This window comes from Acyrthosiphon pisum, chromosome A3, assembly GCF_005508785.2.
Source record: "Acyrthosiphon pisum isolate AL4f chromosome A3, pea_aphid_22Mar2018_4r6ur, whole genome shotgun sequence".
NCBI lineage: Eukaryota > Metazoa > Arthropoda > Insecta > Hemiptera > Aphididae > Acyrthosiphon > Acyrthosiphon pisum.
This window is the reverse complement of record NC_042496.1, coordinates 33,293,359-33,310,885: the sequence shown is the minus strand read 5'-3', so window position 1 is coordinate 33,310,885 and position 17,527 is coordinate 33,293,359. Positions and strand designations below refer to the sequence as shown.

The 17,527-nt window shown below is 29.3% G+C and overlaps 1 protein-coding gene across 1 annotated transcript in view; it reads left to right on the top strand.

Moving 5' to 3' along the window:
- The first annotated feature begins 14,244 nt into the window (after positions 1 to 14,244).
- LOC100164890 (G1/S-specific cyclin-D2) overlaps positions 14,245 to 17,527 on the top strand; it is a 43,285-nt gene continuing 40,002 nt past the window's right edge. Inside the window, exon 1 of the mRNA XM_001952315.5 lies at positions 14,245 to 14,833. Coding sequence (XP_001952350.1) covers positions 14,630 to 14,833 — 204 coding nt within the window. The 5' untranslated portion in view covers positions 14,245 to 14,629. The remainder of the gene's footprint in view (positions 14,834 to 17,527) is intronic.

The window sequence follows — 17,527 nt, the reverse complement described above, 5'->3', positions numbered from 1 at the left end:
GGCAACTATTTAGTCATTCACGGCTATCTTAATATTTGACATTTACTAATAAACCAATAAAAATTGGCTTACACCAGTTGAAAATTAATTGTAATAATCCATACTTTATTAATTGTCAAAACTCAAAAATAATAACATCCAAAACGCATTTACTCTGTCCAATGTGAAAAACATACTTACGTAATTTTAGTGAGTGAAAACCCCATGGCTGAGGGACGTTAATATATCAAAATATCGAACTATTTTTTCCTAATATAAACCTCAAATATTTAATATATATTTTAGATTCGTATAAATGATTGTTTTTATAGAAAAAAACAAATAATAATAACCGCGGTATTAGGTACAACAATAGTGTATTCAGTTTTTAAACGAGAATACATAATATGTATTGTGCTTGTGCATGATAACTGTTAAAATTCTTAAGACTATTATTTATGAAATATATAAAATTTAAATATTATGGTATTTTATCATACACCTTTTGAAAATAACAAAAATTAGCAATCGTCGGAGTGTTGAAGATATTATATAAATAACAATGGCTTTCAATTTTTTTTTTTTTTTTATTAAGAACGACAATTTACAATCTGTATTACACATTAATTACAATAAGCAAATTTGATAAAAAAAAAAAATAGAATAAAGTAGCATGAATAACGTGATGAGGAAGAAACCCAAAGGTAACACCTCCTTTCAATTAACAAAGTTTTATTAGTCACAATAATATAATCACGTTTTGTGTGATGTTTTTCTAATACAAATTTAACGCAGAAGGCAAGCTTATTATTAATTCATTATGTATCAATTGTGTCGTTTTAAATATCTAAATTATTATTAACAGAAATAAAATATATTCCATGCACAAGTAAAAATCAATATTGACAAACTGGTATCTACAGCTGAAGTTTGGTACACGACGTGTTTCCTAAAAACTCGTTTTAAGAATAATATTTTCGTATACAGTAATACTAATTACTAATTTATTATGAGTTAATATACCTAGCGACAAAATACAGCCAATAATAGATCATCGGACTTTGAGTTGTTTCCTCGTTGACCCCAAACCCCTCAAAGTCAAATATTGAAGCATTTTTACACTACAAAAGGCGAGTGTCATCACTCATCATCGTAAAACCAATAGGTAAGTAAATTGATCACTCTGCTCAGATAATATTTAATACAGGTCATTATAACGTTAAAATCAGGCTCACATCCACACGGTAGGTTGGTACATGCACATGCGGTGTCAGGATAAAAAACCATAGGTTTTAAAAAAATTACCTTTTTACGTGTTACTGTAGTTTAGGTCTTAACTACAAATAAATTAGTTGATTTAAACGGTTACCGCGGGAACCAAAAAAATGTTTAGTAGTCTGTACCCGATGGTTAACTATGATGGTGTATTTAGGGGGACAACCACACCCAGTAGCCACATTTTGAGTTATATAAAGGGGCGATAGATTCAAAGTAGGTACCTAATACTCAAACGATGAATATTTATTTTTACATTACTCTAATCATTTTACAATTTTATTTAATGTGTAGTAATACAATTTTCGTGAAAACTAAATATATAAAGTATTAGTGTCGAAAGTAAAATTTTGAGTGGCTCTTAAGTCTTATAAACAAATGTATGATAACATAAGTTGTGGGACGTTATGATTAGATAAATTATTGGGTTGTGATGGGGAGGGGGGTTATTTGTGGTGTTGTAGGTGACTACGTCACGTTATAATTATGTCCAGGCTGTTTAATATTATGAGAAAGGGGCGCTGTATTACTTTGTGTACCTTGGGTGTCATATTATTCCTAAACACGCCACTACTAATGGTTTTAAAATAATGTATGTACCTATGTAATAATATGTAATTGCAATTACTAACAATAACTATAGTACATAAAAAAAATGTATAATTTTTAAAATGTACTTGTTCAATTGTATTTATGAGTAGTGGTTAATATGAATATAATTAAGAGATATAATTATTGAGAACATAATTGTTGGTTTAGATATTATATACAATTTGTCCTTATATTTGTTATTTGCTTATTAATTATTATCTATATTATTTAATATGAAATATCATTTAGATAATAATATGCAATAATGCATATCATTTAAAATTTATAAAATTACCTAAAATTATATTTGTTAACTGTATCTATTAATTCGTTAGTAAATAAGACTTAAAATCATTTTGAATGATAAAAAAAGTTTATATACATATTATAATATGTATGTTTGAACCATAAGTCATAACTCATAACGATAAAAGGAAATTATAAAATGTTTTTTTATCAACTATATTAGTATCGGATGAAGCAAGAAAACATTTTAAATAGTATCGCTGATTGTGTATGTACGTAGTGTTAATATTCATTATAGAAGGCAATCCATTTAAGTATCTACAATATATAAGTATATTTAATCAATGCTACAATCTACACTAATGTTTTTAATTTATTTTTAAATATTTTTTTTTACATAATTTAATGTCATTACAAAACAACAAATATTTTTTACAATTTTTATAGTTTTCATTTTTCATTTTGTGTATAAATTGTTTTTACTTTTTTGAATAAAAATAAACATTTTTTATTTCATATTCTGAAGAACAGGGCCGGACTGGGTCAACAATTTTTACCGGGAAAATAAAAAAAATCTGCCCACTTAGGTATACCTATAAAAGCAACCCTAAAAAACATATATTTTCATATAAAATAATTGTATACTATTTTGAGAATTTGAACACTTATTATAATTTTAAATTTTAAAAATTTAAAAAATTTTTAATACAAAGAAATGTTAAGTATCATTTTTATTTAAAATATGCTTAGACTCTAGAGTCCAGAATACACATTAATACATTTTAAGCAATTTGTTAAGGTTTGAGGCTCTGAGATATTTTGCAAAATTGTGTCCACCGAGCACATTATTATACCTTAGTTCAACCACTATGGCGGCAACGGAATAGGTTGGAGTTTGTGTGATGACGATTTCGCACATTTTAGGTGGTGCAGACGTGCGTTATGATATAAGGTAGGGATTACCGATTAATGAAGACATTAAATAATAATAATATGACACAACACACAAGCACATATTTTGACAATTTTGAATTTATACATTTTTTCATACCTATCTATTTTGAGAAATTTCCTTAACTCTAAATAGTTTTCTAACACAATCGCATTAGAAAATGCGCCTATGTCTGTCGACAGGATCAGCCTTAACCGATAAACCTAAAAAAAAAACGTCCCTACGAGTACAAGCGGCCCACCGGGAAACTCCCGGTATCCCGCCTGCCCAGTCCGGCCCTGCTGAAGAAGAATATTTTTCGATATATACCAATACATACGAATTATATTTCGAACAAGTAGATAATTATAGTTATAAGTGTTTAAAATTTTAAAGTTTAGATGAACGGAGTAGAGTTGCACAAGGGTAGCATACCGCAAAATGTTGATCCGCTACTCCGCTAAACGTATTTAATATTATTTTATAAGTTATAATTATTTAACTAATACTAGACAAAAATTTGATTTTTATATATTTAAATACTAAAAAAAATATTTTGCTTAGGAACATCAAATTTAAAATGCATATCGTCATTCTAAAATAATAAAAACTTTTTTTAAAAAACGAAGATATACACAAATTATGTAAAAAATATTAATTTTCTTAACAAAATTAATGTAGTCTTGCAATGACATCAAATTGTGTAAAAAATAGTTTCAAAAAAGTTATAAAAAAGTTGTCTGTATCAACAAATGTTTATTGTCAATATCTGAATATTGTAAAATCAATAATAATATTTAATATACCAAAAAAACGATAATAGTTATATTTATTTACCAATAGAAAATAAGAAAGCCATTACCCACCTAATCATTATAAAAATCGGAGGCAGATAATATTATAATTTATTACTTATTAGTAAGTTAATTACGTAATCTTAGAATGCCAATTGCCAGTAGCGACCAGCGTTTATAAACGATTAGTTATCACTTATCAGTATTCAGTTATCGCGTATCGGGTTGTTAATAAAAATGAGAATATGAATTTACCAAAACGGTTTATCAAATTATAATCCCTACTTATCAGTGGCGTAGTGAAGTGAAATATTTTATCGGGCAATTCATTTTTTGATTGACCTGCCACCCACCCAGTGGCGTATCCAGGGAAGCCACGGGGGCCATGCCCCCCCCCCTTATTGGCCACATTTGCTATTTTTTGCACTAAATCTAGAACTCACTCACCCATGACCCATGCACCCCTTAAAATTACCTTTTAAAATAATTAAAAATACTTGAATAATTTTTTTTTTAAGTTCAATAACACCAATATCTTAAAATAATTAACTACTACCACCCATTAAATAAGAAGAAAGACTATTTAAAGATTCAAGATAAAAGCCAATCCAACCAGTGGTGGACATGGACAGTGTCTCTTATGCCATGGTATATTGGTATATGGCCTAGGGGAGTGAGGAGCCGATTTAAAATAAATAAAATAAATAACAATCATACACGCTGATTACTAAGAATACTTTAAATAATTACTTATTATTGAGAATAATAATGTTGAGGTTAGGTCAGTTTTATATTTTGTTAGTATTTTACTTTAAATTCTTATAAAATAAAAACATTTTTTTCGTAAATTTAAATGATTATTTGATTTGATACAATATTTAGATGAACGGATAGTGGATACTTATATTAAACTCTCAAAAATATTTATTCTCTATAATTTTTTTCATAGATAGTTTTACTCAAAGGTTATTCAAATATAGAAAAATAAATGATTTTGTGTGATTGTACTTTTGTCTATGCTTCACGTGGGCTAGAGAGAGAAAATAAACAGTGCGCTGACACCTTCTATAATAAGCTGATTAACTATTTTAGTAATTAAAAAAAAATGTTTTCAATAATCTCAACGTCTAAACATCTTATCATACTTTACGTCATAAGTCACTTTTAGATTGGCTTTTAAATATATAATTAATAAATTAATGATAATAATTTAGATACAAATTATTAAATAATACCTAATATATAATGATATAGTATATCATAATATTTTAAATCTAGAAACTTCCAATATCAAATTTCAACTATAAAAATATAGATCATTGTAATGATTATTATTTATTTATTTTATAAAAATATTCGCTTTATTGCTGTTACATTTAAATTAATAATTACTTATAACTACTAGCTACCTAGGCGTATAATACATTGATACTTAAGGTTATAATATTATACTATTTATTTTTTGTGATAAGAGTTAAAAATAATAAAAAAACTCTAATAAACAACTATATAGATTTTTGATATCTACCAGCTATATATACTTAACACATTCCGGATATAATATCCGACCAATACAAGCAATAAGCTACATAATACATATACATTTTTTTCCTTTAGTAAATATGTTAAGATATTGAATGAACTTATATTACATTTGAAATGTGATTGTACCTTTTCATAGCATTTTTATGGTATGCCAGCAAAAGGTCTAGTCAGCCCAATATGAAAAACAATTTTAATTTAAAAAAAAATTGTTCCTCCTTCACTCGTACACACGAATAATATGAATATAAATGCCTATTGCCTGGTTTTACAGTTTACACAACATTCCTTAATCTTGCAAAATCAAATCAACAAGGAAGGATCCAATAATAACACTTATTTCCATCATACTTTATTCCTATTAAAAAAATAAATTGTTCGACATTTTTTATTTGGAAATACACTTAGTTTATCATGTCCATAAGCTTCTTAGCCTAGTTTTCAAGCCCGATTTTTAATCCTTCTTCCAAAAAAATAAAAATATAAATATTTGATGCGGATACGGACATTTTTAACTTAAAATGCTTATCAAATAAAATTGAGCTCATGTATTTTCGATAATTTTAAACTGCTAGCAGGTATAGCTATATAACTAGATATATATAAGAACAATTTCACAAGTATATTATTGTAGCACATTTTCAAACCTTGGGTATTTAAATTATAAATGGAATGAAGTTTTAAATACCTATAAAATAATTTATGAATTTCTGGATTTGATTACCTATTAAACAAAAAATAAATTGAATAATTTTGTAATATTATTGCAATTTAAATTTTAACGGCAGTTCGGCCGAAGCGATAACATATTTTTTTATTGCATTTTAAGTACTTAGTTAGGATAATATATTAGATCAGCCTATAATTGCTTCACTCTGACAGCTACATAGAATTTCTAACAAATGCAGCTATTATTTTATAATTATTATTTCGTCGTCTACCATCATGGACTTATGTTAAAGTTTACGATAACCAACAAAAATATAGTGATAATCTCGATGATAACATTTCTAAGTTTTTTTTATAACGTGTTATAAAAATTCTACAAGGAAATATTACGAAAAAAAAAACCTTGAGATATAATAATGTAATACGTTTAATGTTAGTGATAAAATATTATCATTCAATTGTCGTCGGTTTACGCTTGAGCGATACCTTCCAACACAAATAGGTACAAGAGGCCTCACATTTGTACCGTCAATTTTAGTTCAAAAGTTTTGACGAAATTGAAGTTAGTTTACCGTTAACGTTGTCCAAGTTTAACGATGAAAAATATTTGAATTCAGCAAAGAAAATGTTATATAATATCTATATAGTATATAAGTTATGTATTTATATCTATCGTTCTGAATACTTTGAAATAATTTAATCTTATTTAAATGAATATTTTAAAATATGGATTTTATCGAATCATAATTGTAATTAAACTAAAAATTAAAATTGTTAAGTATTCCAAATGGAGATCTATTGATATACAGATTAATTCAAATCTTTTTTTCAGAATTAAAATCAGAAAACGTTAGTTAACTTTAATTTTGTCAAAACATTGTAAGTATTGCCGTAAAATTAATTTAGTGAATTTATATTGTTCATGAGTGGCATTCGTCATCTCTCATTGAACCTCACACTCACACTAATTATAATTTACTATTATACATTGTCTGATTGTTGTCCTTTAAATGAACGCCTTAGCGAGACCCTTAAATACTTAAGTTTTAAAACACATTATAACTCTAAATAGTACATAAACATTGCCCAAGGGGGGGGGAGGTTCTATAGCCTTCTTAGCCCCTTCCCCTAGGCTATGCCACTGATGTATATAAGCTATTTGGCACAGTAGAAATTTACCTGAGAGTGTGGAAATAATAATATATTATAAATTATAGTTTATAATATACACGCGAAGTTGAAGGAAGTGGAAACATCTGCAGCGTGGAAAATTACATAGGTATAGAAAATCAGTTAGCCTTGACTGTAAGAAACGCGTACGAAAAAGACAGAGAGAGGACGCGTGGACATTTCTTTATGTTTTTTTTTTTGTATAGACAGGTGGACATTGCAGAGGGTTGGCCGAATTATACAATATAATGTTATACAAAAGGATTAATACGCCGTAGCTGTCGCCATTTTTAAAAGAACTGAAATAAACCATGTGTAGAGTAGGATAGTGTACATAGTTATTATGTTGGTGTATATTTTTTATAAATTATAATACACGTTTTATCATAGATGGAAATCCATTAAAATTACAGGGGTGGTGGCTAATACTTTTAACATACATGTAAGACGGGTTTGCGCCTCCCACACCCTCTAATCATAAACAAAAAAAAATAAAAATCCGTATTAGGTATATTATTTTTTTTATTATTGCATATGCGCATTTAGGGAGGCTTGGGGGGCTAAGCCTATAAGTTTTATCCGTAACCCACCCAGTTTCTTAATCATATTTTAGTTTAAAATATAAATTATTAGAGTCTGTGCTGAGAATATTATCTTGCGTTCGTAAACAGTAGCTAGTAGTTACTAATTAGTATTTAATACTACCTAATACCTATACATTTTCTGAAGATTTTCGATTTGTTTTCGCAATGAAAATAAAATACTAATCCCGATTCCGTAACTTACTAACAAGTTTACACGCAACCGTTTGATTATCATTGGACCAAGTTGATACTGGAGTAGGTATATATAAACTTTTTTTTTAAATATTTTACTAAGCTAATATGCGCTAGGTAGGTAGTTGTTTAAACATAATTGATGAAATTGAGTTAACCCTATATATTGCGCAATATGCATTAATTAAAATTTGTAATACAAAAGGGATTCAATCCTGGCTGTGTTTTCTAGCAAAATTAGATTAGTTATTAGGTTAATTAATACAATGAAATTAGAAAAAGATTGATACTTTTAGACAAATAAAAACAAAAGAATGAATATTTCTGTAGTGCGTTATTAGTTATTACTTATACCATTGATTATAAATACTGACATGTTAATGCACGTGCAGGAGGATTCGCTATTATGAACGTTTACCAAGTTTACCAAGAAGTTTGATTGAAACACTTGATTTCGTTTTAAAATGTAATATTCTATTATCATCCAAAATGAAAAATTTATTTTTGTGCATATTTTACAAATAATAGATTAAATTATTATTGTAACATGTAAAGAAATACCTATTGAATTCTTATGTAATCACTAATTATTGTGGTGGTTATTTAGGTGACGATAATTTCTGTTATACATATTTTGTATTTAAACAAGTATATTATATATAAATAGTAAACATTTTATCATTTTTAAATCTTAAGTTATTGTAAAGTGTGCGGCTTTTGGATTCAACGAAATAAAGGTTTATTTCTAGCTTTCGGAAGATTAATTTTAATTGTAACAAATAACGATTAAAACGTCCTCTCGACCTTCTTAGTTATTGAATCGTCTGCTTAGATAAAACTGCAACTTCTATTATGTTAACAAGCACATATTATTATAATTAAGGGATGGACTGGCCCTGCAGGGTGCGATAAACCAGGGCCTTCATTCTTATTTATAATACAGCCTTTCTTAAATTTAATTCTTACTGTAATGTAAAACTCTCTCCTAATTTTAGTAAGTTTAAAAAAAATGTTCGGGCCCTTAATTCATTTTACACCTTGCTCCAAAAGTAGCCAGTCCACCCCTGTAATTTACTTATAAATCCAATTACTACAATTATTATCTTCTTATTGTATAAACACCATTAATTTATTATTTATCAATTATCATGTTAAAATAGTCAAAACTCAATAATCTATAGGTATATACTATATATATTCTATAGATGTCGATAGCCTAGGCTAGGAGCATCATATAATAATAATTTGAAAGAAAAAAAAATTATAATTACACATTCTCGTATGATTACTTATTATTACGTATACTTAAACATAACAAGGACGCATATACTTTGAAAATTGCCTATATTGAACTCCTTATAAATGGTCGGGCCACCTTACTCTCATTATTTATCCATGAAAATTATTTTGCGAGGACAAACAAACTTACGGATACAATGTTAGCAGTAAATTTACCAAACTTGCACAATACACAGAGGTGAATTTGTATTGCTTTTATTTCGTAGCATTTTTAGCTTTTTTTATTAATTACTTAGATACGATCCAAATCATTCATTCTTAAAGATTAATTTTCTTTTGATACCATTATCATTTTTTTTTTACTAATTAGGGAGTATTCATATGAAAAAAAATTAAAGATACAGATACAGTTCTCTTCTGTGTAGCGTGAACATCTGGTAGATCTATTAATCGTTAACCGCTTAACCGTATTTCTACGTTATCTCGTTTGTACGCAACAATCGTTGTTGGTACTGATACGTGACTACTTTAAAAATATTTCTTATTAGTATTTAAATATATTCAAATTGAAATGGAAATTCGTCTCAAAATGACATTAAAACTGCCCAAATCAAACCTCTTAAATAGTGTGTGATGGATAAATGGGTTTGTGTCCACCTTCCGGCGTCGTCCTCTCAAAACATATATTTATGTTTAAATATTTTTCAGGAATAAATGTATAGGCAATACAAAATATCTGGATGTTTATTTGTTGGTTTTTCTTATACAATTTTATCTTATACACAATTGAACCGACAATAAACTCGAATAATTATTTTATTTTCTGATTATTAATTATATACATTGCATTCTTTGAATACCACAATTTAGTATACAAACATTACCTGCTTTCTGACGTTAATTATATCAGTTGAGTTGTAATCTATTTAGCCTAATATATTATATAAGTAAATATTGGCTATTACAGCATTAGTATAGTATTACCCTATTAGGTACAATATAACTATTACCTTAAGTGCACCGAGTATAGACCAGAGCATATTATAGATTATTACTGTGAGACATTCGGATACCACTTGAGGTATTTTCTGGTAGGGATACTACCAGTTGTATATCACCAACCAAGATAGAGGCCGAATGCCTGTTGATTCAATATTCAAACTATATAATAACCCCACATTTTTTGGTTTATGAATCAGAAAATGCTGCTGTTTCTGGGTACTTTAGATTACATATTTTACATTTTATTTGATTTACAGTTTTTGTATTTTGACACTCAATAAAATAGAATTTGTACAATAATAGTGAGTACCTATAGTATTTCAGTTTTTGACACAGAGGTTATGAACAATGTGATGGAAATACATGAATACATGCACGGAGAAATTATCCATTGACGATACGTCGATACACTGATACTCCATGACTGCAGCTATACGAGAGAGTAATTTACTTTTATTAACATACAAAATATGTTTTTAGACTTGATGCAACATTTTTTTTTTATCAAATTTTTTATTTTCATTGCTGTTTCCATGGCAATTAAACAATAACAAAGATTATTTTATAATATACAATGTTAGATTAATACATGGGTTTTCACTAGCAACCAACGAATAATATAATTACTTTACCAAAAAAAACTTACCCATAAAATCTGCAGAATACGATTTTTTTTCTGGCAAACGGATTTTTCTTAAGAAATTGCCTCTTTAGCAACTGATGATTATTTTAATTACGTTACCATACCAATTTTGTTGATAAGTTTTTTTTTATTGTCATTTTTGAACATTTATTATGATTCAATGTTTATATGATAAGAATATGAATTAATAAGTACGCTACTTTACTATATTAATCGAAGACCACTGCTCGTTATTTTATTTTTGTATACTAAGCATTACTAACCCTCTGTTACACATTTTGAAATAACTTTGTTGACCCATGAATATCAAAGAGTGCAGACGAAGTGCATAGTATTATATAGTAGATAGCCTTCGTAGGTAGCCGCCCTACTGGCTATAATGGAACAATGATTAGCTGCGATAGACCAGCACATGTAGCAATGAATGTGCCTGGCGGCCATATGAGATAAGCATAGATGGAACTACGGCCTGGGTCTACTAAAAGTTCTAACATTCGACAGGGATATTAGTTAATACACTAATATGGAAAATGATATTACCTTAAATAATAAATACACAACCACAAAAACTGCATAGAAAGAAACAAAAAAATAGATCAAGAAGCCAAAAAACTCAATAGAATCCAGTATAATGAGTATTACAATAACTATTGCTATAGTTGCAATGTATTACATTTTCACGCTTTTTGGCCCAACAAATAAATTTGTATTGATATTTATAGAAAAAAAACTAAAAAAAATTGAAATTTTAAATAATCCAAACAAGTCAAAATATTTTGAAAATTTTATCAAGTAGGTATACCTATAGAAATTGATAAAATAAACATATGATATAAATTTAAAGAGTCCACGATTATTGGTTTTTGAATTATAACAAAAATCAAAATGAGAAAATCGCTACATGAGAAATCGAGTGAATATCCATTATTGTAAAAATTTGAACTTCAAACGTTCATAAAAATTTAATGTGACTTTCTTGTAGACATTTTTTTTATTTGATTAAGGTAGATGACCTTTTAAGGAATAATGTATTACATTTTAAAATCTTAGATTTAAAAAGAAAAGTTTTTAGGAATTTCTAACTCAAAACAATCTGCACATTTTCGTGATTTTTACACCTCTAATTGTCAAAATTCGAACTTTAATTACTTATAAAAAAAATTGTGACTTTGAAATTTTAATATTTTTCAAATGTCATTGTAACAATATATTAAGAACCTTGTGTTAAATTGTCAAGCTTTTTTACTCAACAAATACAATTTTATTGACATTTATAGAAAAAAAACTAAAAATTTGGATACTGAAAATGTCCGTACACATTTCAAAACAAATCAAAATATTTTGAAAATTTTATCGTTTATAGAAAATTCTTATATAAGCAACCAGTGAAAATGTCATGTCTACTGTCATTTGTTTTAGAGTTATGCCAAAAACTAAAATCGATTTAGTCGAAAACTACAATAAGTGGGTGTCGTAGTCTACTGTACAGCTAAGCGACATCCACTTGCCCACCTTTCTTTTAAATATATTTATCTGAGGACTGAGTTTTTATTTCATTGGTGGTGTAACTTTTGCCATGGTTGTTTGCTTTTTTTTGGTAAGTATAAGTGGATCATTCACTCTTTCATTTCCAATTATTCCTCAGTGTCCTTCTATCCATTAAAAAATTATATAATTGTTGATTTTATTTGCCCCATTAATTATTTTACTAACAATAATATTATTGTTATTACTATTAATAATAGGCTTTATATTATGACACTCGTGTTTTAAAATATTAATAAAATAGTAAAATTTAATGAAATATTCAGAATATAATAATTATAATGTATAGTTGATTTTCGAATTCTACGTTCGGTCCATGTGCTGAGCTCATGGTGTTTGGTATGTTGTACCTACTGCAGCCTGCAAAACTGCACCTTTAGTCAGTTTGTTATTACAAAATGTTCCAATGTGATAACCGTTCCACCTATTAGTGTATTGTATTATATTGATTATTGGTTGGTTGTTTTAGCCATTATAAGAACTTATATCCTAAATCCTATATATCCTGGTCCTGGATATCCATGAGCTAGTCTCGTATGACCAGAGCTGAGTGCAGCCTGAGTCTATTTATTGGTGTTTTTTTATTTTCTATTAAATTGTGATTTTGTAATTCATTGATTACATCGCTTTTGCAGAATTTCATTAGTATTGAATTCTATTGAGCCTGCAGTGGGTTGATCTTTTTATTTTAACTAGTTTTTTTAAGCTATTGACTAGCTTTTACCTGGCGTGGTGACTGAAAAAAAAAAATGTTCGTAATGCATCACACCCTAACTAAGATTTAGTCCCTTTCCAAAAAAAAAATAGTTAACTCTATATGAAATAGTTTTTTTTTTATTTATTCTCGTGTAACAGGTCTATACATTTGTATCAGTAATTACTAATTAGTGTAAGAGAAAACCGGTAAGATTATAATTTATAGCGATGACTGATAAGTGTATGGAATTTTAAGTATATTATATGATTGGCTTACATGGGTCATGATAATGTCACATCTTTGTAAAACTAATACATTCTTTGCATTGTTAAGTATCTAACATGTTTGATGATATACATCGGGAATGTGAGGAGTGGTTGTATATGGCTGTAGCCTCCCAAAGAATTTTAACCATAGTTGCACCAATGATGGCATGACATGACTATACTGTAAGATATGTAATGACTTCGGGTCATTAAATAAATTAAACAAACAAAAACCTATACTAGATACAACGGGGATGAAAGAAGATTATATCTTACGGATTAAAGTCTGCACTATCGTCAAGAAATCCGATTTTCTAGAGAATTGGAAGTGTTAAGATTTCAAAATTGGCATTGCAAATTGTTACACATCAGATACAAAAATAATCAATGAACATAAAAATACATTCAATATGCACAATTTTCAATTTTTTTTTTATGAAAAGATACACCTGTGTATTTTTTTAATTTTCTTTAATATGAGTGACAAGTTATAAAATAAAGTATCAAATGAAAAAATGTATTTCTTAATAAAAAAAATTAAATAATATTCCAAAATACGCTAATGAAATTAAAATATATATTATTAATATTATCAATTTCTCTGACTCCTTTATTACTCTTATAAGACTGCGTAATATTATAATCGGCAGTTATTAGGGATTAATATATTATGTAAAAACCTAAAAATCCGGACCCTCTTTATCATAACAGTATATGATACTGTACAAATGTAATAATAATAATAATAATATGACGACACGGCGACGCATCGTAACACAAACGCGGCGCTTGCGCGGGGCCGGCTGGCAACCGGTACCGCGGACTGCGGCGCGTGCGATCAGCTGTTTCGACACCCGACGACGTCGGGTTCTGCATTTCAGTAATCACTAATCAGTAGTCTCGTTGCCATCGTCTCGTGCGCACGCTTTGGCCAGACTTCGATCATCCATCCACTCGCACGGTGTGCTTATAAATAAATAAAATATATATTATTTTGTAAAACACGCCGACCACTTGGAGAAATTAGAATCCGACCAAATCAGTTGTGACAATAGTATCTACCGTCGGTAATAAGCCTTTGTCGTGTCCGCGTAACCAAAATTCATTTTGTTTTCGTGGTGAACGTGTATACGATCTTTTTTTTTATAAACCTTCCGAAAACGTTGATAACGTAATCGCGACAACGACAACAGTTGGTGTTCTCGTTGGTAGGCTGAACCGAACTATTTTACGGTGAAACCTGTGTCGACTACTCTCGCACACGATGAACCTGATGTGCACAGAGTCGCAGACAGCGTCCGAGGATAGGTGTTTCGCCGAGGACCGGACCATTTTCCGCGACGAGCGGGCTGTCAAAAAGCTGTTGGAAACCGAGTCGCAGTACGTGCCCGGGTGCGATTACATGGCCCACTCGCATTCCAACCTGCAGCCTTTCATGAGACGAGTGGTGGCCACGTGGATGTTGGACGTGAGTTGTTTTCGTTTATTATCGTAATCATTAAAAAATTAAATGCGTCGACGACGGCGAAAGCTTATCGTCATATAATTCACAGAGGAATGCGTAAATTTTCCGATGATAAGTCGCGCGTCACGAGCTGCAGCAATATTAAACCGCTGATTGTAACGCCAGCTGAGTGGCCTTTTTTCGCCGTCCCTCTCAATTTTTTTCCTCCAGATAATATGACTCTCCTGTGGTTTTTTTCCGTACCAATATCGCAGTTTTTCATTCTATACTATACCTACAATACCCAGGTTAGAAACTGAATAAAACCAGCACAAAACACCCTGTTTCGGGTTGGAAAAATGTCCATGGATATAAAAATTGTGAAAACTATCTATTTGGGAGTATATGTTATAGGTATACCGAAATGCATGTCGGTTTTAAGACTGAGGTACCTACGGCGTAACAAGATTTATTTGATGACTAGTTTCTTATCTAATGTGTAGGTATAGTAGGAGTCTGTGACTGAGATTCGTATAATGTTGGGTGTCAGTGGCGGATCTATGGGGGTCATATACCCCCATGGACTTACCATAAGATTGCTCGCTCGCCAAGAAAATTATATTTTGTTTCATAAAAAAATCTAAAATCTTTGATTATACTAGTAGGTATACTGTATACATTAGAAATTAGAATAAATGATATAATATATAATATGTACATAAAAAATTGTTAAAGTTAAAGTCGCGCAATGCATAATATTTTGATTTTCAGTTTCAATTGACGGCGAATCCTTGAAATCTAGATGACTTTGTACTGTCGACGTTTATCGTCCTTCTGTCAACAAAAAAATATGTACAGCATAAATAATATTATTATTATTATTATTACGACGGGTTCGTGGCAAAAACAATAATACTTACTCGATAATAATAATAATAATAATAATAATAGTAACAAAAAAAAAATCTCCGTAAAAGAACTCATATACTTACATATTATACTATATTAAACTATAGTGCCTATATATAGACGGGTACAGGTACACGTGGACTACTCGTAATTTGAATACGATCACTGTATAAAAACGCATGCATTATTTATGCCGTAATAACCATAATAAATGTGCTCATGGTTGTGGCGACTGGTGAGGAATAGGTAGGGGGTACCGTGTAAGTACGCGTACCTATTGCATATGCAATATACATATTATTATATAATATTTATAAATATATTCGAGTATACAGAGAGATCAACCGAAACCATGCTCATCCCCGTTTTCCCCTTGATTAAGAATTTCTTCAAAATATACTGATTTTTGGAATTTTTTAAGTACCTATAATACTTATCATATTTTTAATTACTTACTTTGATTTTTGTATATCATTCAAGGAGTATGCAGTGGCGTTGTCTACTTATTTTTTCAAAAGAGAACTAATCTTGTTTTACTATACATTGATGAGCAGATAAATTATTTTACAATATTTATTTCAATTTTGAGTTATTTCGATCTAGTGTATAGTTTTTAGGTTTTTAAAATGTATATACTAAAGTATAATGGTCCTTAAAAATGGTACCTACAACTGTTATATCTAATAATGCTCGTTTAAATATTAAATTCAGATAGGTACATACATCAACATTTTCAAAAAATTCTTATGTTAACAATTGAGATGCAGAGATAAGTAGTTTGTATGTATAGCCACTTAAATATTATAAATAATCCAAATGTTTTAAAAATATGATCAAAAATATATTCCAAAAATCAGAACTTGAATAAATTTATTATTAAAAGAAAAATTTAGGATATTGAGCATGTTTGGTGATTCATCCTGTATGTCTGTATTTATACACATTGTAAACCGCGTAGTTGAACTAGTATGCAGGCGCGGATCGAGACGATTTTAACAGGGGATGCTAAAAAAAATGGTTACACCTTTTTATATTGAATTACGTAATTTTGAATACATTAATTACAAATTTATTTTATTGGTTGCTTAAACGACAGGGGTGCCCGAGTGGCAATCACCAATAGCCCCCCTCCCCTTGAATGCTCGCCTGCTTGTATGGCTGTAATAATATATTACATAGGCAATATATTATTCAATTTTATGTTTTTGTCGGATTGTAGAATTATTATTACATGATCTAACTTTTGACTGAAAAAATGTCAACGTCCCCAATAAAGGAGTAAGGACATAACTATAATTTTAAAACGTTTCAGTTTTTTTGATAGGTATGTCGTACTCAACTCCGAGGTTGAGAATTAAACATAATATTATATAAACCTAATGTTGGGTTTACCGGCCAACAAATTATTTAAATATGTTGTAAAAATGGTTCTTCTACGATTCTCCGACCTTTAATACGTGTTACTTTCTTCGTTGGGGACGTCGATTGTCGATATTATGAGCATTAAATTATTTTCACATAGGTACGTGCACGTTGTCTTTTTCCATATTATTTACCCATGCACGGTGCCGCAGGTCCAAGTTTCTCTATTATTAAAATATACTAATTAACGTTTGTGAAGCGTTTATACGACTACGCATAAGAGAGGTGCGGACTAAGGTATGGCGGTAAGTCGTTCGCATTAATACCTACGTTCAAGAATGTGATGACGACGACTTGACGTCGCAGTTATTGTAATAATTCATATAATATTATTATGTATGTCGTATCATATTGTTTACCTATAGCCTATAGGTTAAAGTCGGGTGG